Source organism: Poromitra crassiceps (genome assembly GCF_964638095.1).
Source record: "Poromitra crassiceps genome assembly, chromosome: 2".
Taxonomy (NCBI): Eukaryota; Metazoa; Chordata; class Actinopteri; order Beryciformes; family Melamphaidae; genus Poromitra; species Poromitra crassiceps.
Window position 1 is genome coordinate 71,158,618 of NC_139624.1, and position 20,833 is coordinate 71,179,450.

The 20,833-nt window shown below is 48.8% G+C and overlaps 1 protein-coding gene across 1 annotated transcript in view; it reads left to right on the forward strand.

Annotated features, from left to right (window-relative positions):
- cUnh8orf34 (chromosome Un C8orf34 homolog) overlaps positions 1-20,833 on the forward strand; it is a gene marked incomplete at both ends in the record, with an annotated part of 154,815 nt that overhangs the window by 36,620 nt on the left and 97,362 nt on the right. The window contains 4 exons of the mRNA XM_083662925.1: positions 69-200; positions 3,618-3,740; positions 4,952-4,980; positions 5,927-6,093. Of these exons, the coding sequence (XP_083519051.1) occupies positions 69-200; positions 3,618-3,740; positions 4,952-4,980; positions 5,927-6,093 (451 nt within the window). The remainder of the gene's footprint in view (positions 1-68; positions 201-3,617; positions 3,741-4,951; positions 4,981-5,926; positions 6,094-20,833) is intronic.

Genomic DNA, 20,833 nt, shown 5'->3' on the forward strand with positions numbered 1-20,833 from the left:
ACTCGAGCTGCCTTTGTAGGACTTGACGAGCGGTATAATATTGCAACTGTGACTGTCTCTCCCAACAGAAAGCAAAAACACTCGAAGGGAGAACAGGAACTATGAGAAGCCCTGGCAAATTCACCCGAAGAAACCGAAGAAATCCAAGAGTGACCTGGCTGTCTCTAGTCTCTCCCCTCCTTCACCAGAGTCCAAGTCCTGTGAGTTTCGCTCTTGAGTCATTCTCAGCACTTGTCAGCAAAGTTCCTCCAGAAATTCAGCCGAAGAATGCGTGAATGAGTGAAGTGACTGCTGCTGTTTGTCCTCTGTTTTTCCATGTTGGTAGTTGAATAGTTGTCAATGCAAGTTCCAATAATGGATAATGAGTCTATAAACGACACCCGCTACCTCAGGTATGCCCCTGCAATTTAAAATAAGGTTTCATACCTGTTGTATGATAATTACACGCCCCATTGACTTTAATCACTATGTTTAATTTGCTATAATTATATCTAATTAAAGTTAATTGCAGTGCGTGTAGTCCAGTGCCCTCCTTCCAGCGGCGACCCTCCCTAAGCCTTTGTTCACACCATACGCCAAAGCCACGCTGAAGCGGAGTGTCACGCTAAACCGGGCACACAAGAAGCACTCTCTTTTCCTCGCCGCCTCGCTCGGCGCTGCCTTGCCCCCACCCACAACTTGCATTGACTTCATGCTTGGCAGCTTCACACGCTTCACGCTTGGACAATAGAACAGAATCCTGAGCGATCGCTTCAGCACGGCTTGAGTGTGGCGTGGCGTGTGGCTGGTGTGAACGGTCTCGCCTGTTAACAAGGGTGGGGAAATGAAACCGCTTGGCCTCGGCATAGCTTCAGCGTGGCTTCAGCGTGGCTTGAGGGTGGCTTTGGCGTATGGTGTGAACTGTGAACGAACGCTAAGCGCTGCTGAGGAGAGGAGGTCAATGTAAAGAAACACAGCTGCTGCTGCTGCACTATTACAACCCAGAGATGAATAGTTCAGAAACTCCCATAGTTAATGCAGGATAGATGCAGTCTGGGGAGGCTTTTCTGCTGGTTAGGGCCAAGTACTGTAGCTATGAAGAAGAAGTGAAGGATGATGCTGGAGACGATGAGGTTAGGTCAAATGGGTATCAGGCAGATAGTCACAGAGGCTGAGAGTGATTCAATAATTAAACATTGTGCTCTGTCTCTGCCAGACCAACTCTATTTTAGGCCTGCTTTAGAGCATGGCTCATAATCAAGATGGAGTAGTTGCAGGTTCGAGTGTAGTTAGTGTGTGTGTGTGTGTGTGTGTGTGTGTGTGTGTGTGTGTGTGTGTGTGTGTGTGTGTGTGTGTGTGTGTGTGTGTGTGTGTGTGTAGTGAGAAAATGAGGACGAGCAGAAAGAGTCAGAGAGAGACACCATAGCGAGATACTTACTGGAGGTGAGGAGCACGATAACACAGCTCCTGCTTGCGTGTGTGTGTGTGTGAGAGAGAGTGTGTGTGTGTGTGTGTGTGTGTGTGTGTGTGTGTGTGTGTGCTGTCATGTCTGACTTCTAGAAAAGAAGGCTTCAAGGCTGGATTTCCAGGCAAGTTCCATTAAAAATACATTCAGGTGTTTTTGCGTGCAGAGCTCGTGAAAAATGGAGTAGGAGCAATACAGCCTCTCATCAGTGTTGTACAGTAGGAGTAATACAGCCTCTCATCAGTGTTGTACAGTAGGAGTAATACAGCCTCTCATCAGTGTTCTACAGTAGGAGCAATACAGCCTCTATATATACAGACTTTAGGCCCTTCCATGGCACCCAGACTAATCTGTGTACAGTATGGTAATGGAGACTTTAGGCTCTTCCATGGCACCCAGACTGATCTGTGTACAGTATGGTAATGGAGATTTTAGGCCTTTCCATGGCACCCAGACTGATCTGTGTACAGTATGGTAATGGAGACTTTAGGCCCTTCCATGGCACCCAGACTGATCTGTGAACAGTATGGTAATGGGTTAATGTGCGTTGATTTGATTGATGCTTTAATGGGTGGCCCCAGTGGGGATTGAATGCTTAACCCTTAATCTAAGCTATTAAAGCAGTGCACAGCACAGAGCCATGCAGCTACTGTAGAGGACATAGAGACACTCCTCGCTGCTGCTCGTCACCAAAGCATTTTCTCCAGTCTGTATTTGGCATCAGATGTTTGCTCTCTGTTTATGGACGTTACAAAGCCAAGCAGCTTACTCTGGGTAGCCAAGGGGAGAGGATGGCAGACTGCGGCAGCAGAGCTGTCAATATAGTCAGTAATGAGAGAGTGTGTGTGTGTGTGTGTGTGTGTGTGTGTGTGTGTGTGTGTGTGTGTGTGTGTGTGTGTGTGTGTGTGAATACAAACAGAAGTGTCATGTTGAAGCTCTTCACCTGCCATCATATATTACACGTGTATAATCCAAACGTGCATACACTATCATACATGTACAATTCAAATGTAAATGCAGACGTTATGGCCACTGGTTGAAAAAAAACGAGTACATTTTCTGTGGCGTCTCATCACTACCCAGTGGCTTTCTATGTTTGATTCAAATTCAGCTACTATATGTTGGAGCATAAGGACGTTAGATATGGATGAACTACAAGTAAATTACGTAATCCCATTCCTATAAGAGAGTCTCTCTCCCCTTCCCTCTATAAATAATGTCTGTATCCTCCAATTCATGAATTAAGCATTACGTAGAGGCTGAGGGACACTGCTAGAGGACGCGGGTAGGATGTTATACACTATGCGGGGCATTTCCTGCTCCTGTTTGAGCCATTTTGAAAAGTTAATCAAACGGAATGATCGACATTGTCCCCTGGCCAGTGGCCAGGGGGCGCTGTGCTTCTGGAAGAGACACATTGACTTGTCCGCATGTGATTCCATTGCACTCCATCCTGCAGTCATGCACTCAAATGTAAAGCAAAGCATCAAAATGGCATCCTTTTGCTGTTGTATTCTGTGGTTCTTTTCAGAAAATTCAAATAAGGTTGATGATCTGGGTGGGGGTACGGTGGTGCAGTGCTAAGCGCTGTCGGCTCACAGCTAGAAGGTCCTGGGTTCGATTCCCACCTGGGACGCTGTGAGCGCTGAAGGAGTGCGTGCCCGTCCGTATGTCCTCGAGTGCCCACCGCCCGGGTGGGGTCGTCAAAAGGGCGTTTCTGTGTGGAGTTTGCATGTTCTCCCCGTGCCCCCTGGGGGTTTCCTTCATATAGGAACCCCACACCAAAACATGCAATATCCTGGTCGCTGAAGTGGTGCCTCCTCTGGTCGTTCGGGGCGCCTGTTCGGAGGGAGGGGAACTCGTTGGAATAGCGTGGAATAACGTGCTATGTCCTGCCGGTGAAACTTCCCCTGTCAGGTGAAAAGAAGCGGCTGGCTACTGCCCATGTCTCGGAGGAAGCATGGAGCCAGTTTCGGCTCTCCCCAGATCGGCAGAGGGTGGAGCAGCAACCAGGATAAATACATTAAAATTAGCACTAATGGGGGATAAAATGGGATAAAAAAAATCGGGGGGGGGGGGGGGAGGGGGGAGGTTGATGATCTGGCAGAAAATCTGACAGAAATCCTATGTTTGTGGTGTTGTTTATGTTTATGTTTGTGTTTGTGATGTTCAGTGCCGCGGTCCATCGAGTACCCGTCCTGGGACTGCTGGAGGGAGAGCCGGGACTTCGATGAGCTCAACCACATCTTGCAGGAGAGCAAGAAACTGGGAAAGGCCCTGGAAAACCTGTCACGCAGTGAGTGGCTGCACCACAGAGCAGTGCATGTTACCTGTCACGCAGTGAGTGGCTGCACCACAGAGCAGTGCATGTTACCTGTCACGCAGTGAGTGGCTGCACCACAGAGCAGTGCATGTTACCTGTCACACAGTGAGTGGCTGCAGCACAGAGCAGTGCATGTTACCTGTCACGCAGTGAGTGGCTGCACCACAGAGCAGTGCATGTTACCTGTCACGCATTGAGTGGCTGCACCACAGAGCAGTGCATGTTACCTGTCACGCAGTGAGTGGCTGCAGCACAGAGCAGTGCATGTTACCTGTCACCCAGTGAGTGGCTGCAGCACAGAGCAGTGCATGTTACCTGTCATGCAGTGAGTGGCTGCAGCACAGAGCAGTGCATGTTACCTGTCACACAGTGAGTGGCTGAGGCACAGAGCAGTGCATGTTACCTGTCACGCAGTGAGTGGCTGCAGCACAGAGCAGTGCATGTTACCTGTCACACAGTGAGTGGCTGCACCACAGAGCAGTGCATGTTACCTGTCACACAGTGAGTGGCTGAGGCACAGAGCAGTGCATGTTACCTGTCACGCAGTGAGTGGCTGCACCACAGAGCAGTGCATGTTACCTGTCACACAGTGAGTGGCTGCAGCACAGAGCAGTGCATGTTACCTGTCATGCAGTGAGTGGCTGCACCACAGAGCAGTGCATGTTAGCTGTCACACAGTGAGTGGCTGCACCACAGAGCAGTGCATGTTACCTGTCACGCAGTGAGTGGCTGCACCACAGAGCAGTGCATGTTACCTGTCACGCAGTGAGTGGCTGCACCACAGAGCAGTGCATGTTACCTGTCACGCAGTGAGTGGCTGCACCACAGAGCAGTGCATGTTACCTGTCACGCAGTGAGTGGCTACAGCACAGAGCAGTGCATGTTCAGGCCCTGGAAAACCTGTCACACAGTGAGTGGCTGCACCACAGAGCAGTGCATGCTCATGAAACTCCTTACCCCATACGGAGCGTTTCATACATCTTCACATACAGTACTAAACCCTGGGCTCCAAACCCAAGCACCTTCTGTAAATGCCACTGTAATATAAATCCTGAAGCCGATCCACCACCTGATCTTACAAGCCTCCCACTAAGCTGCAGATAATTGTAAGCTGTGATTTCGATCATCTGACAGTGGGCAGTTAGATGCTTCTGCTTTCAACCATTCTCTTCTCTCTTCTACAGGCATTGCCATCTCCGATGACCTCGACCAGGTAGATATTGGCCGCCCTGGAGTCTCTATATTAAATTCATGTACACTGACACCACAGCTGTGGAAAAATGGTTCCTGTGACTTATCACTGCACTGGCAGCATCGCTCATGCTACATCAAATAAAAAGCCATGTCTCATAACGTTCACATGTTTGACAGAGCTGCTGCACAGCTCTTGGTCTGATGATGACGTACCGCTATCTCACGGGAGTGATGTGCGAGCGCGATACTTCAATAAGCATCTCCTCCATCTTCCTCTCCCGCCTCGCCGCTGGTGCATCATGCCAGGCAAAGCTTTGTGTGCACTTTGGCTTTGTCCCCACCTGGCCTCAATTCATCTGCACACAACAGTGTGATCGCCGCCTGTGCTGGAGATGCGGGAAGTGATTTGGAGACGATGGGGCCTGGATGAGATACACAGCTGTTTCGACAGGGACTTGAGTTTTTTTTTTTGCTTGGCGCTGCAGTACATGTCCACATCCTTGGCTGCCAGCCCGGAGATTCTCCTCCTTTTCTTCAGGATGGGACAAAGGCTGAATACTAAACACCTGCTCCGATCATGCATAGACAATTGAATTTGGTACCATCCTGGATTTAGTTACAGAGAAAGCAGACGTATCCTATGCCTTTTTGCGTTTGAGCTGGGTTGTGAGTGTGTGCTGGCTGGCTTTGCGGGGGGGGGGAGACAGGTCCCAGACAATAATACTGTGCGCTACTTCTCAAAACTCTTCCTAAGAATAGACTCAATTCTCACTGTCAAGAAGCTACATAAAATAGTCTTGGTTATAACTCTGTTGCCAGCTGTAGCGTTGTTGTTTTTTTATAGATTTGAAAGCATTGCTGTCCACTCACTACACCCACCTTTCTCCCATCTGGTTTTTGACGTCATATCTCTCCGCCTGTTGTTTCTTTTCCCTGTCTCGTACTCATTCCCTGTCTCTTATTAGAACTTGGGAGGTTATAACTCGATGCTGCGCCCTCGTGTGGTGGGGGAGTGGGTTGGTCGGGAGGAAGAGGACCCAGACCCGCTGGCTGCTGAGATGCTGCAGCCCCCCGTGCCCCGGGCCAACAAGACCGAGGCGTGGGGCAGCGGAGACAGCAGCCCCGCTGGGAGGTGGGTCATGTAGGGCTGAACGTGTGAGTCATTTTGAACCAGCTGAACCCTTCAAGTCGAGCTGAACCCAAAAATGACTTTTTATTTTTTATTTTAGTTCAAATACCTGGGTATTCAGTGCGCCTATTTAATAATGTATGGAAAAAAATAAATCACAAAAATCCAATTTCTTTAGTTTTTCACACTTTTTCACATCAAAAGTTCATTTTTCAGGATTTCATTTATGACAGTAATCTACAGTATGACGACGTCAGCTAGGACTATCTAATTTCTACCCCATTTCAACCAATCATATCATGACATGGCAGCTGTCAATCAATCTTCATTTCAGGAGAATGTTCTCCTCCAAATGAAGGAGAAAATGGTGCATAGTGTCTGTAACGTGGCAGAATTTCTAGTTCAAGTTCAAGTATATTTATTGTCATTGTTAAATTACTCCAACAACGAGATATAGACAAGCATCTCTCTGAGACGTACAGTGAAACACCAAGGTAAAGTGCATCGGCCCAAATAATAAATACATACAATAAATAAATACATTATTCTATAAAGGCATCAGAGTTAGTGACTAGCCAATTCTAGCCAATAAACTAACTAATAACTTGGCCAATTGTATGTAACATACAAAATAAAGCAAACGGTAATGTCTAAGAATGCAAAGAAATGTAACTGGCTTGTTAAACTCGCATTCCAGGATAACGTTAACGTAAGGGGTCGCCCCTCGGAGATTCCAGGCAGGCAGGCAGCACTCATGCATCGGATTGTCCGCTCTGCTCCACACGGAAGCAGCTGGCTGCCTGGTACTCTGCAGATCCCACTCGCGTAGCACCACAACATGCTGAATCCCACTCGATTTGGGGGCCGAACACGCCAGGATTGGCCAATGCCAAATCCTGTCCCCAGAATTGTCAAATCAAATCATCAACACGCTATTATGGCCCGCCTCGCAACCCTGTCATCTCAGACAAGATTTGTTTTCAGACTGTGAAACATCTCCCGACCCTCGCGCTACTTGCGTTCCATTGGGTTCATTTCGTCTTTAAGAAACGTCCAAAGAGGTAGACGTCTAACTGTCACTCCTGCTGCTGGAGGAATGACAATCTTCAAAGGCACGATTCAATATGTTTGCCATGACACTGGTTCAACCCAATTTTGAATTAAAACCAACCTGCTCGAGGCCAAAGGAATCCTGTGCTTGTTATTCAAAAATATCCTTCTGAGAACTTCACTGAAAAACAATGCTGATTTATTTATTTATATTTACACATATCCCAAAACTCTAAACGGTTTTGCAGGCATTCATTTAGTTTGACAGTTATTGAGAGTTGATTTGAGTTAAGCTGTGGACCAGTGATGTTATTCAGGCACAAAGGACAGTGGTCAACTTAACTCAAATCAACTCTCAATAACTGTCAAACTAAATGAATGCCTGCAAAACTGTTTACAGTTGTTTCTGTTGATAGTTTATGGATATGTGTGAGCTCATGTGCAAAATAAATCAGCATTGTTTTTCACTGAAGTTCTCCTTCAACAATGGATGTGTGTCATGTGCTCAGCTGTTATATATCATTTCTTGCCCTCTCAGGACTCCACCTTTTTTAAACGTCACATGTTTGACAACACCATATCCAGGTGCCAAACACCTCAACACCTCTGCTAGTTCCTTCCCAGATGTTACGGAGGGTGGGTGTGTGTGTGTGTGTGTGTGTGTGTGTGTGTGTGTGTGTGTGTGTGTGTGTGTGCTACTTTTACTTTACTTTACTTTATTGATATTTAGCAGACGCCTTTATCCAAAGCGACATACAACCAGGATTACAACACAGTACAGCAATAAGAAAATTACATAACAGTTTTAGCGAACAAATGTATAAACAGCAATTTAAATTAAAATATATTTACAGACAAAAGAGCATAGGACAATAGAGCGTAGGAGCTAGAGAGGGTTTACAGGGGGGCAACATGAAGACTGAAAAGATGGGTTTTTAACTGTTTTTTGAAAATGGGTAGTGATTTGGCCGTTCTTATTGAAGAGGGGAGCTCGTTCCACCATTTTGGTGCAAGATGGGGAAAAAGATGTGATCGGGAGCTGTTAAAACCACGTGGGGGGGGAGGGGCAAGGCGTCCTGAGCTAGTGGAGGGTCGGAGTGCGCGATGAGGGCTCTGGAACTTGACCATAGGTTGTAGGTATGGTGGGGCTGTGAGGTGAACTGATGAGTAGGCCAGAACAAGTGTTTTGAATTTGATCCGTGCAGTGATGGGAAGCCAGTGAAGTTCATGGAAAAGCGGGGTGATGTGGGAGAATTTTGGTAGGTTGAAGACTAGACGGGCTGCAGCATTTTGTATAAGTTGGAGTGGTTGAGTGACAGAAACAGGGAGACCGGCCAGTAGAACGTTGCAGTAGTCCAGACGCGACAGAATGAGTGACTGAATGAGGAGTTGAGCTGCTTGTCTGGAGAGGAACGGGCGAATTTTACGAATATTGTAAAGGGCGAATCTGCAGGACCGGGCTATTGCTGCGATGTGGGAAGTGAAGGACAGTTGGTTGTCAAGAGTGACTCCAAGGTTTCTAGCTGTTTGTGAGGGAAAGACAGTAGTGTTTTTGAAGGAGATGGAGAGGTCAGTTACAGGACAGTCTTTGGCAGGGAAAAGGAGAAGCTCGGTTTTTGCTATGTTGAGTTTGAGGTGGTGGTTGGACATCCAAGTGCCAATGTCTGTGAGGCAAGCCGAGATCCGTGATTGAATTTGAGTGTCAGAGGGGGGGAAGGAAAGGAACAGTTGGGTGTCGTCGGCATATGAGTGATATGAAAAACCATGGGATGTGATTACGTGGCGGAGTGAAGTCATGTAAAGAAGGAAGAGAAAAGGACCAAGGACAGAACCCTGAGGGACACCCGTGGAAAGAGTGCAGGGGGTCGAAAGGGATCCTCTCCAGGAGACCTGATAGGAGCGGTGGGAAAGATAGGAAGAGAACCAAGAGAGTGCAGAGCCAGTGATACCCAGGTCGGAGAGAGTAGTGAGGAGAATTTGGTGGTTGACGGTGTCAAATGCAGCAGATAGGACGAGAAGAATGAGAACTGAGGAGAGGGAGGCAGCTTTGGCGGAAAGAAGAGACTGAGTGACGGAGAGGAGAGCAGTTTCAGTGGAGTGGGCGGGTTTGAAACCAGATTGGAGAGGATCAGATAGGTTGTTATGAAAGAGATGAATGAAAAGTTGATTTGATACTGCACGTTCGAGTGTTTTGGAAATTAATGACAAGAGAGAGACGGGACGGTAGTTCTGAATGACAGTGGGGTCGAGGGATGGTTTTTTCAGTAGGGGTTTCACCCGTGCAGTCTTAAGTGCAGTCGGAAAGACACCAGAGGATAGAGAGGAATTAATGAGGGAAGTGAGAAAGGGGGAGATGTCGGGGGAGATGGATTGAAACAGGGAGGAAGGGATGGGGTCAAGAGGGCAGGAGGTGGCACGGTTTGATGAGATTAGTTTCAGAACTTCTTCAGAGGAGAGGGGAGAGAAGGAAGAGAGACAGGAAGTAGGGGGTGGAGAGATTTGGTTGATGATAGGAAGGACTGGGGGCGGGAAGGATGAACTGATGTCTTGAATCTTTTTGGTGAAGAAGTTTGAAAAGTCGTCGGCAGAGAGGGAGGGGGGGACGGGGGGTCGAGGAGGGAAGAGAAAATGGAGAACAGTTTGCTGGGGTTGGAGGCAGAAGACTGGATTAGGGAGGTGAAGAAGGAGGTTTTAGCCTGAGAGACAGCAGCAGTGAAATTGGAGAGGATGAGGTGGTAGGCTGTGAGGTCGGTGGGGTTGTGAGATTTGAGCCAGGTTCGTTCAGCTGCTCGGAGTTTGGTGCGGTGAATTCGGAGGGGTTCAGTTAGCCAGGGGGTGGGGGGTGAGGATCGGGCGGGTTTGGTGATGAGTGGGCAGAGGGAGTCGAGGGCAGTGGAGAGAGAGGATAGGAGCAAAGTGGAGGCTATGTCGGTTGAAAGAAGAGAAAATTGCTGGGCTGAGGGGAGGAGGGAGAGGGCAGCAGAGGAAAGGGTCGTTGGAGAAAGGGATCGGAGGTTGCGACGGGTGGTGATAGAGTGGGTGGGGGTTGGCTGGGTGGGGGGGCTGGAGATCGGAAGGGAGAAGGAAATTAAATAATGGTCAGATATAGGGAGAGGGGTGACAGTGAGGTTAGTGGTGGAGCAGGAGTGGGTGAAAATGAGGTCAAGTAGGTTTCCAGCTTTGTGAGTGGGGGGGGAGACTGAAAGGGCGAGGTCAAAGGAGGAAAAGAAGTTAAGGAAGTGGGAGGAGTGAAGAGTGGATGTCTGTATATTGAAATCTCCCATGAGAATGAGTGGTGTGTTATTTTCCGGGAAGAAGGAGAGCAGGGGATCCAGTTGTTCTAGGAATAGGCCAAGGGGTCCGGGGGGACGGTAGATGGTGATAATGAAGAGTTTGACAGGTAAGGAGACAGTGACTGCATGGAATTCGAAACTGGAAGTGGATAAATGAGGGGGAGGTGTAACAGTGTAGGTCCAGTCAGAGCAGATGAGGAGTCCCGTCCCCCCTCCGCGTCCTACGGCTCGGGGGGTGTGGGAGAAAGAAAAGGCGGAGGAGAGAGCTGCGGGGGTGACGGTGTTGCCAGGTATGATCCATGTTTCAGTGAGGGAAAGAAAGTGAAGGGATTGGGAAAGGGCGTGCGATTGTTTCCGTTTTGTTAACCGCTGACTGGCAGTTCCAGAGCCCTCCTGCAAAATTAAAAACATTACAGGACTGAGGGGGTGTGGGAGTCGGTTTGATGTGAATGTGATTGTTTTTATTAATACCCTTGTAAGAAGAAAAAGTATTGGCACGGTGATGGGAAAAGACAGGGCGGCGAGGGCAGGATAAAATTGGAATTGAAAGTGCTAAGTTCACAGAGCTGCCAATGGTGGGAATGCAAGGGGTGGAATTAATGGCGGGGCTTAGGTTGTGTGTAGTGCCAGTGAAATTAACAGAAGTGATAGTGATGAGAGGGAGGGAGGGAGAAGGAGGCGCAGTGAGACCATTAGGCCAGCAGGGGGAGCCGACGCAGTGATGAGAAAGGACAGGAGAGTAGAGGGGAATTTGACCGGAAGTGCAGGGTGGGCAGGGGTGGAGGTATGGCCCTGAGGTATGGCGAGGACGTACAGTAGAAAAATTAACAGGAAATGTGAGGGGGCTATGGAAAGCAGAGCTGGAATGTTGGGCAGGGTCTTGCTGGGGAAACCGTCAGTGTAAACTAAAAGCAATACAATTGATAAAATTACTGGTTAACGTTCTTGTTCCTTTCTGATTAGGATGCAGTCCATCATATTTAAAAAGGACCCACTTATTCCAGAAAGTGTCGAAATTGCTAATAAAATCAACGCCAGTAGCAGAACTGTAGTTTTGCATCCATATATGCAGATTAAAAACACGACTAAAATATTCTAAGCTCTTGGACATGGGGGGGATGATGCCAGACAGGATACACCTCCTCTCCAAACTTTGGACTGTGGTGACTAGCGAGTCCAGATCCTCTCGTAGTTTGGCTGATTGCCTGGACATTACGTCATTGGTTCCGGTGTGTATAATCACAGTGTGGACAGATGGATGGACGTCGAGGAGGGCAGGGATGAGTTCGATAAAGTCTGTTGTTTTGCCCCCCGAGAGACAGTATGTGATTGCACCGGGAAGTTTAACGAATCTGATGATTGAATCTCCAATAAGTAAGATTTCAGGTCGCTCAGGTTCGGGGTAGCAGTAGTACACCGCAAGCTTGTCTCTGGCAATAAGGCTAGCAGTGTGGCTAGTTACTAGCACGCTAGTTGCTAACGCGCTAGCTGAGTCCAGGTGAGCTGGCTGATTATTCTCCTGGACTGACGGCTGTATGGGGGTGGGCAGGGGCTGGACAATAACAGCAGCAGGCTGACAAGATGGAGAAGAGGAAGAGTTTGGGGTGTGCGATCGGTCAGGCACCTCGTCCGGCTGCTGAGGGCACACACGGGCTCGTTTGCTCTCGGTGGGGGCTGATGGAGGGGAGTAGGGGTGCACCGATCACGTTTTTTGCCACCGATCACCGATTGCCGATCACCTATGAGAAATATCTGCCCAACCGATCATCGACCGATCACCGATTACCGATTACCGATCACCGATATATATATATATATTTATTTTATATTTTGTAGGCTAAAGGAAACTGCCAACATGAGACAGATGGGAGTTCAACCGTTTAGTTGTCAGTTCTCTTCAGTACAGTACAGCAGTATAGGCTTTTTACAGCATTATGACAGGAATAGTAGGATTGTGTGTGGTCTGGAAAAAGGAGGCAATAAAATATACAAACAGGTCAGTAACCAAGCTTGCTGTTATATAGGCCAATTATAGTGATAATTAACAACTAATAATATATAAATGATAATTAGGTAAACTGTAAGTCAGTTACTCTTAAACACCAGTCTTGAACCATGACTAAAGCCAAAGAGCTCCCACTCATAGAACCGGGGTTATGCACAATAACCGTCATACATTGGGATCCGCATCGAACGAACATCAAAACGACCCGCCCATCGAGGCCGAGTTACAGTGTTATAATTAGCAGCACTATGAGTGCGATCTACATAATGGTGACAGGGTTACATGACGGGAGAAACAACAGAATCACAAGCTACACACGAGCTAAACTCCATCTGAGTAGTGGCATTAATTAGCGCATCCGTCTGAATGGAGCGCACATCCACATAGCAGCACACTTTCGCTTCCTTCAAAGTGCCCGCGGGAACATCAATGCTTGCGTGGAAATTGTCTGTGTGTGCGCGTGCACTACCCCGACTACCACATTAATCTGGGACTTTAATACACACGGATTTAACAGCATGCAAATGCCTCGGTAGGCGGGAGGACTGGAGGTAACTTCTCTGCTGAGTCTGCTGTAATCACCAGCTGATTTGTGTGATTCAAAGACGCAAGAGGTGTGTTGACAGTCTGGTGCGGTGTGTGCATGGAGGTGAGTACACTGATGAAAGCAAAGCGTGTGCTTTGCAACACAATGATATAAACGTTAGAGCACAATATGAAAGTTAAACGATAGACATTGAAGACATGAAAATGGGCTGCCTCATGTTTCTCATGTGCAGCATGATCGGCTATGCGATCGGCAAAATTAAAGGAATATCGGAAACAGCAGATCACATATTTGAGGTCCAAATCGGCCGATACAGATTGCGTGCAGATCGATCGGTGCACCCCTAGAGGGGAGAGCGAGCCCGTGGGAGAGGAGAGGCTAGCAGCCGCGCGCTTCCTATTGATAGACGGGCGGACAGTGACCGATCCGCGGGCAGGAGGGGGGATCGGTGAGGACACGGTGTGGGGAAACGGAGAGGCCAACGGAGCGAAGAAGTTTGAGAGTGTGATTGATTCGTCGGCGATACTGGACGGGTTGTAGAATGGAAGTGGGGGCAACTTTGTGTGCTTTTTATGCTTTTTGCGACCCTTAACGATCGTTGCCCAGGAGGGAGGACCGTCATCGGCATGGCTTGGACCAGGCGCTGGCTCGAGGTGCCATAGCCGGGAGCTTAGTTCCGTCTGTCGCTGGAGAAGGTCTTCGATGAGCCGTTCAATGGACTGCAATTCAGCTTTCAGCCCGGTGATCTCCTGGGTGATCTCCACCGATAAGGCCATCACAGCTGCAACAGATGGACAAGACACAGGCAACAGAGAGAGGAAGAACCACCGGGAGCCGCTCGGGATTTTAGCTGCCGCAGCGCCCGCTGCGGTGATGTGATTGAGACCAGCCCCGGGAGGGGAGGCAGAGCGGGGTGTAGTAGAAAACTTACCACGGAGGGCCCAGAAAGGGCCCGCTGCGGTGGATCAGCGCTGGTAAGTTTGTCAAGTTGACTTCCAAGATGAAACGGGTAGTCCTTAGAATGGGTTAGTGGTGGGATCCAATCTTGATCACAGTTAAGATCCACGGTAAAACAGGCTGTTTAGCCAGCTACAAGCTAAAAACAAGGCTAGGTTAGCAGGGCTAGGCGTAGCCTGTCCATTCAGGAGTCGGTGATTTTAAATCAGAATAATCTAAAACCCAGCGAGCCGATCATTAAAACAAATTAGTCCAGTATGACGATAAGGTGCAGCAGTATAGATGGATAAAAGGTGCAGCCTAAAATTCGAGCTTAAAACTGGATAAAAATGTTAAAATTTGACAAGGCTTCTGGCGGGCAAACACAAATACTTTTCAGGCCCCCCTGGCGGCTTTATTTCTCAAAAGCGACTAGGGACAAATCTGGCGACTTTTTCTGACCATGGGAAGCAATGTTAATGTGTTGAATCCCAAAGCATTTGGCAATAAATTGGTACGACTGATTCTCTCTCTCCTCTCTCTCTCTCTCTCTCTCTCTCTCTCCTCTCTCTCTCTCTCTCACACACACAGTGCAGCTCCCTCCCTCGGCTGCCTGAGAGCAGTAGGATAGGGTTGACCTGTAATTCACTAGCAAGGACCACGCCACAACAAGAGTATCGTTAAGGTTCTTTACTGAAGAGAATGAGTTGTGTATGGTGTAGTGTGGGTGCGAGATGAGCCGTCTGTTCCAGGAGGTCACGTGTTCCGGGGGAATGTCCTGATGACCGGGGCAGAGGGAGACTCAGGGTGGGGGTTCCGTCTCAGACGTGGTCTGCCCGAGCGGGTCTGGCGTGAGGCGTGTTTCAGCCCTAGCAGATTTCAGGCCCCCAAAATAAGTCGGATTAAGTTGAGCTGAGCTCGACAGATCCTTGAGATCGTTAAGATCATTGAGATCGTTAAGATCATTGAGGATGCAGAAGCGACATGCGAGAGATTACGAAGGGTCGAGGGCTCGATGGTTTGGTTCGATGTGCTCAGTCTGACGTCTATGGAGGAGTGGCTTGAATAGTGTTCTGGAGATAAGCCTGGAGCTGAGGCTCGGTGTAGGTACTTCTGGAACCAGAATAGTGTGGCAATTCTTCCTGTTTCCATGAAGAGAGTGGGTGTTGAGGTGATGCCTGTGGCATGCCTGAAACTGTTGTATTTAGTCGCTGGCTTGTATAACTAAGATAGGAGTTGAGGTGGAAGTAGGTCGGGAGACCGATTCTCTGCTAATCTATTGTTGGAGTGGCAAGTGCGGGTAGTTATGACCGATAGACTGGGATGAGGAGAAGACCATAGGCAGGTGAGGTCAGTAATTCGGGGGACCTCCGCAGCCTGAATCCGGCGTAAGCGTGGATTTATGAGTAGCTTAACCATTGAAGATATGTTGACCGAATGTAGAGAACTGATACAGAGGCTGAGTGGAGAGAGAATGGCGAGTAAGAGGCCTTTTAACTCATTCATGGCCAGTTTAGGACTGCCAATATTTAGCACAGGCCAAAGATTTTCATAATTGTTGGTCATCTTTCAAGACCCACAGTAAATTATCTATTAGCACCAAAGTGATTTGCAATACCTCAAAATGAAGATGTACGTCTCTGGGTTCACCAGGGGAAAAAAGTGAGCTTTTAGCCTGTTCTGTACTCTACTTATAGCCATTTATATACACCCTGTTTTCACCCAAAAGGTCTCTCTGAGAAGAAAAACAGGAGAAAAGGCGATTTTTGTAAAGCACACAATCTCAGGCAGAACTCGCTCTCAATTCTTTTATTTTGAACTGTATTGACATCAGACATGTAAATATTATTCGTTATGACACAAATGACAAAAAAAAAATATATATATATATATATATATATATATATATATATATATATATATATATATATATATATACATGTACATACAAGTGCTTTTTTTACATTCAACAATACAGTTTACTCAGTGTGAGTGAGTGTGCAGACAGACAGACAGACAGACAGACACACACACAGACAGACAGACAGACAGACAGACACACACACACACACACACACACACACACGATCCCCCTTTTATCTTCGTTACGTTGTTTCCGGGTCTGAGTACTGCTGGCGTCTGCTGCTGTGACTGCCGTTTCTGCCTTGTTAGCTGTTCGTGTGTTTATTTTGTTTTGTTCTGGTCCACCCGTCCTCGTCCATGTCTCCCTGTCCTATACTCCCTGCTGTTTGATCGTTCCCGTTTTCCCCTCGGCTATTCAACACGTCCTCACCGCCCTCTGGATTACCCGTCAAACTGATCGATCATTTCCTCATTCCTCCGATGATCAAACACATCTCTGGATTACTTTCTCCCGTTTTCTCCCGGCTGGCACACAGGAAGGCGACCAGCTCGTGAGCGCGCCGAGGGGCGTTTCAATGGCATTTCTCCTCTCTGCACAAAGAAGCGTTTATCCGTTTTCTGTTTTTCCTCCTGCTCAATTTCAAAACAACAGCTGCGGTATGTGTTTGTTCACGTGTTGTCGGCTTGTCTTAGATGCCAGGGACCTGAAAACATGTCACAGGCTGGGGAAGTGTTTGAACTACGCGCTGCACTAATAAAAACAAAAACACGTCAAACACGTCATTGGCCCTGAGGGCTATTCCTGATAACACGTCAAAGACGTCTTTGGCCATGAATGAGTTAAGATGGCTTCTAGGAGCTAGTAGAATGATGTGGCTGTTCCTGAGATGAAGTGTCTGTATTCCTGTTAGGAGGAGTGAGGGTGGATGAGTTGGAACTTCCCAGACCCTACGTGCCCCCCAAAAAAATGGCCTATCTGAGGCTGATGTGGCGAACTGCCTCTGCGGCAGCTGATGGGTCTGTAGCAGCTGATGAATTGAACTGCGTTCTGTGCAGTGACTGAAGGAGTGAACTGCGTCTGCAGCGGCTGATGAATTGAACTGCGTTCTGTGCAGTGACTGAAGGAGTAAACTGCGTCTGCAGCAACTGATGAATTGAACTGCGTTCTGTGCAGTGACTGAAGGAGTGAACTGCATCTGCAGCGACTGATGAATTGAACTGCGTTCTGTGCAGTGACTGAAGGAGTGAACTGCATCTGCAGCGACTGATGAATTGAACTGCGTTCTGTGCAGTGACTGAAGGAGTGAACTGCGTCTGCAGCGACTGATGAATTGAACTGCGTTCTGTGCAGTGACTGAAGGAGTGAACTGCATCTGCAGCAACTGATGAATTGAACTGCATTCTGTGCAGTGACTGAAGGAGTAAACTGCGTCTGCAGCGACTGATGAATTGAACTGCGTTCTTGTGCAGTGACTGAAGGAGTGAACTGCATCTGCAGCAACTGATGAATTGAACTGCGTTCTGTGCAGTGACTGAGGAGTGAACTGCGTCTGCAGCAGCTGATGAATTGAACTGCGTTCTGTGCAGTGACTGAGAGTGAACTGCGTCTGCAGCGACTGATGAATTGAACTGCGTTCTGTGCAGTGACTGAAGGAGTGAACTGCGTCTGCAGCGGCTGATGAATTGAACTGCGTTCTGTGCAGTGACTGAAGGAGTAAACTGCGTCTGCAGCGGCTGATGAATTGAACTGCGTTCTGTGCAGTGACAGAAGGAGTGAACTGCGTCTGCAGCGGCTGATGAATGGAACTGCACTCTGCGGTGGCAGATGGAGCTAACTGCATCTCGACAGCTGACGGCGTAACTGCTCTGCTCTGTGCCGTAACTGATGGGGCAGACTATCTGCAATAGCTGATGGAGTGAACACTACTCTGTGCGGTAGATGAGGCTAGTCTGTGCATTAGATGAGGCTGACTGCGTCTGCAGTAGCTGATGGAGTGAACTCTACTCTACTCTGTGCAGTGGATGAGGCAGACTGCGTCTGCAGTAGCTGATGGAGTGAACACTACTCTGCGCGGTAGATGAGGCTGACTGCGTCTGCAGTGGCTGATGGTTTGAACTGTACTCTGTGCAGTAGATGAGGCTGACTGCATCTGCAGTAGCTGATGGATTGAACTCTACTCTGTGCAGTAGATGAGGCTGACTGCGTCTGCAGTAGCTGATGGAGTGAACTCTACTCTACTCTGTGCAGTGGATGAGGCAGACTGCGTCTGCAGTAGCTGATGGAATGAACACTACTCTACTCTGCGCGGTAGATGAGGCTGACTGCGTCTGCAGTGGCTGATGGTTTGAACTCTACTCTGTGCAGTAGATGAGGCTGACTGCATCTGCAGTGGCTGATGGTTTGAACTCTACTCTGTGCAGTAGATGAGGCTGACTGCATCTGCAGTAGCTGATGGATTGAACTCTACTCTGTGCAGTAGATGAGGCTGACTGCGTCTGCAGTAGCTGATGGAGTGAACTCTACTCTACTCTGTGCAGTGGATGAGGCAGACTGCGTCTGCAGTAGCTGATGGAATGAACACTACTCTACTCTGTGCAGTAGATGAGGCTGACTGCGTCTGCAGTAGCTGATGGATTGAACTCTACTCTGTGCAGTAGATGAGGCTGACTGCGTCTGCAGTAGCTGATGGAGTGAACTCTACTCTGTGCAGTAGATGAGGCTGACTGCGTCTGCATTAGCTGATGGATTGAACTCTACTCTGTGCAGTAGATGAGGCTGACTGCGTCTGCATTAGCTGATGGATTGAACTCTACTCTGTGCAGTAGATGAGGCTGACTGCGTCTGCAGTAGCTGATGGATTGAACTCTACTCTGTGCAGTAGATGAGGCTGACTGCGTCTGCAGTAGCTGATGGATTGAACTCTACTCTGTGCAGTAGATGAGGCTGACTGCATCTGCAGTAGCTGATGGAGTGAACTCTACTGTGTTCAGTAGATGAGGCTGACTGCGTCTGCAGTAGCTGTTGGAGAAAACTGCGTCTGTAGCAGCTGACAGATAAACTGGTGAGGATAGACAATGTGGACCAGGCTGAAGCCATGTGGGCCGGGCTGAAGCCATGTGGGCCGGGCTGTTGCCATGTGAGGAGAGATGAAGGGGTCGAGGGGATGAAGGGATGATGGATGAAGGAGTCCAGCGATTGCTGGATGTAGGTTGCGGGGGGGGGGGGGGTGGCCTCCTGTAGCCAGGTGCTCCTGCCTAGATTGGCTGCTGCCAATGCTGGAACTGGATGGCGGGGCTCTGTGTCATTCCCTGAGTGAAGCCGGGCTGACCACGACGACCGTCCTGTGGTATGTCGTCGTGTCTTGTTGTGTTCTGTGATTGAGCTCACTAAATTGAATTCCTGTCAACGATGATGAAAGGCAATGAAGTATTGGAACTTGAAACTTGAAACTCGTGGTAGCGGCAATATCAGTTCTGATGGGGACTGACTGTAGGTGGCGCTGTAGTAATAACTGAAGCACCGGCCGTAGGTGGTGCTGTGGTGAAGGCTGGAGAACCTGCTGTAGACAGCGCTATGCTGAAGCTGGATGACCGAAGGCAGGAGCGCTGAGGTAAGGCTAGGGATCAGCTGTGGAGGTGTTATGGTTAGAGAGACAGCCAGGTGAGTTATACATTTGGGTGATGGGGAAGGGAGGGGGGGTTGAGGGTGGGGGGGGGGGAGGGCGACAAGGAAAGACCAGTTGGGAAAAGAGGAGGGTTGGGCTGATTAGCCGAAGCCGTGTTGGCTGAGACAGAGAAAGTGGGGGCAGAAGCCATGTTGCTGTTCTTGGCTGAATGAAAGTTAGAGGAATTGAGGGATGTAGGGATGAAAGGATGCATGTGTACAGGGTTTTTGTGCAGCCTGCGGGACTGGGATGAGAGGGAAGCTGAGATCAGCTGAGAGAGATGGGAGACATAGGGAGCAGGCACGGGATATGACTTGAATATCATGTTTTGAATGAATGTAAACAATAATACATGAAGAGATGAGATCAGCTGTGAATGTCTGGCAGAGGGAGCCAGGGAATATACAACCTGGCTGCAGCCGTCTGCAGCTTCAGTGGCACTGTGACATCAAACCGGACAGCGCTGACGGTGATTGGCTCATGGCTCTCGCAGGTTTGGCTCTGGATTGGCTCTGCCAAGCAGGACCCGGAAGCGCTGTCTGCTCGGAAAGTTTGTCGTGATGGACGGGATATGACTTGAATATCATGTTTTGAATGAATGTAAACAATAATACATGAAGAGATGAGATCAGCTGTGAATGTCTGGCAGAGGGAGCCAGGGAATATACGACCTGGCTGCAGCCGTCTGCAGCTTCAGTGGCACTGTGACATCAAACCGGACAGCGCTGACGGTGATTGGCTCATGGCTCTCGCAGGTTTGGCTCTGGTTGGCTCTGCCAAGCAGGACCCGGAAGCGCTGTCTGCTCGGAAAGTTTGTTGTGATGGATGCTGAATGGCATGAATTACTATCGCTTTTCCTCTCTCTCTTATGTTGAAAGGGGATGCATTTCCTTCTCTGAAACGTTGGGTGCAGGTGACGGTAAAGTCTGTATTCGGCTCCGTTGTGTGAACGTGGAGTTTGGCACGTGAAGACCGGGGTGCGCCGTGTTGAAGGGGATTCGGCATGACACCGGGAAACGTAGTTGAAGAAGATGCGCTGCCTCGCTGGAATGGATCGCCTTCCGCGTTTGTCGAGTGATTTGGCCCAGGAATATTGACTGATGATGCCATCTGGCTGGCCGTGGAGACTCTGCTTTGGCACGGAGGCTGTGATGTGACGATAGCATGTCTGGTGGACGCTGCTAATCGGTAGCAAATCACGCAGTCGCCGTCTGAATCGGGTGGATTGCAGATCTGGATTGCGGTGAGTTTGGCTGTTTGAAATGGTAATTCCAGCATTTGGCAAAGTTTACTGATGTGTAAAGTGTGTGATGTATGTGTGCTGCCTGCACAGCCTGTCTGTCGAGAGATCGAGACAAACAGGGTGAGGCAGGTTAACCAGGTG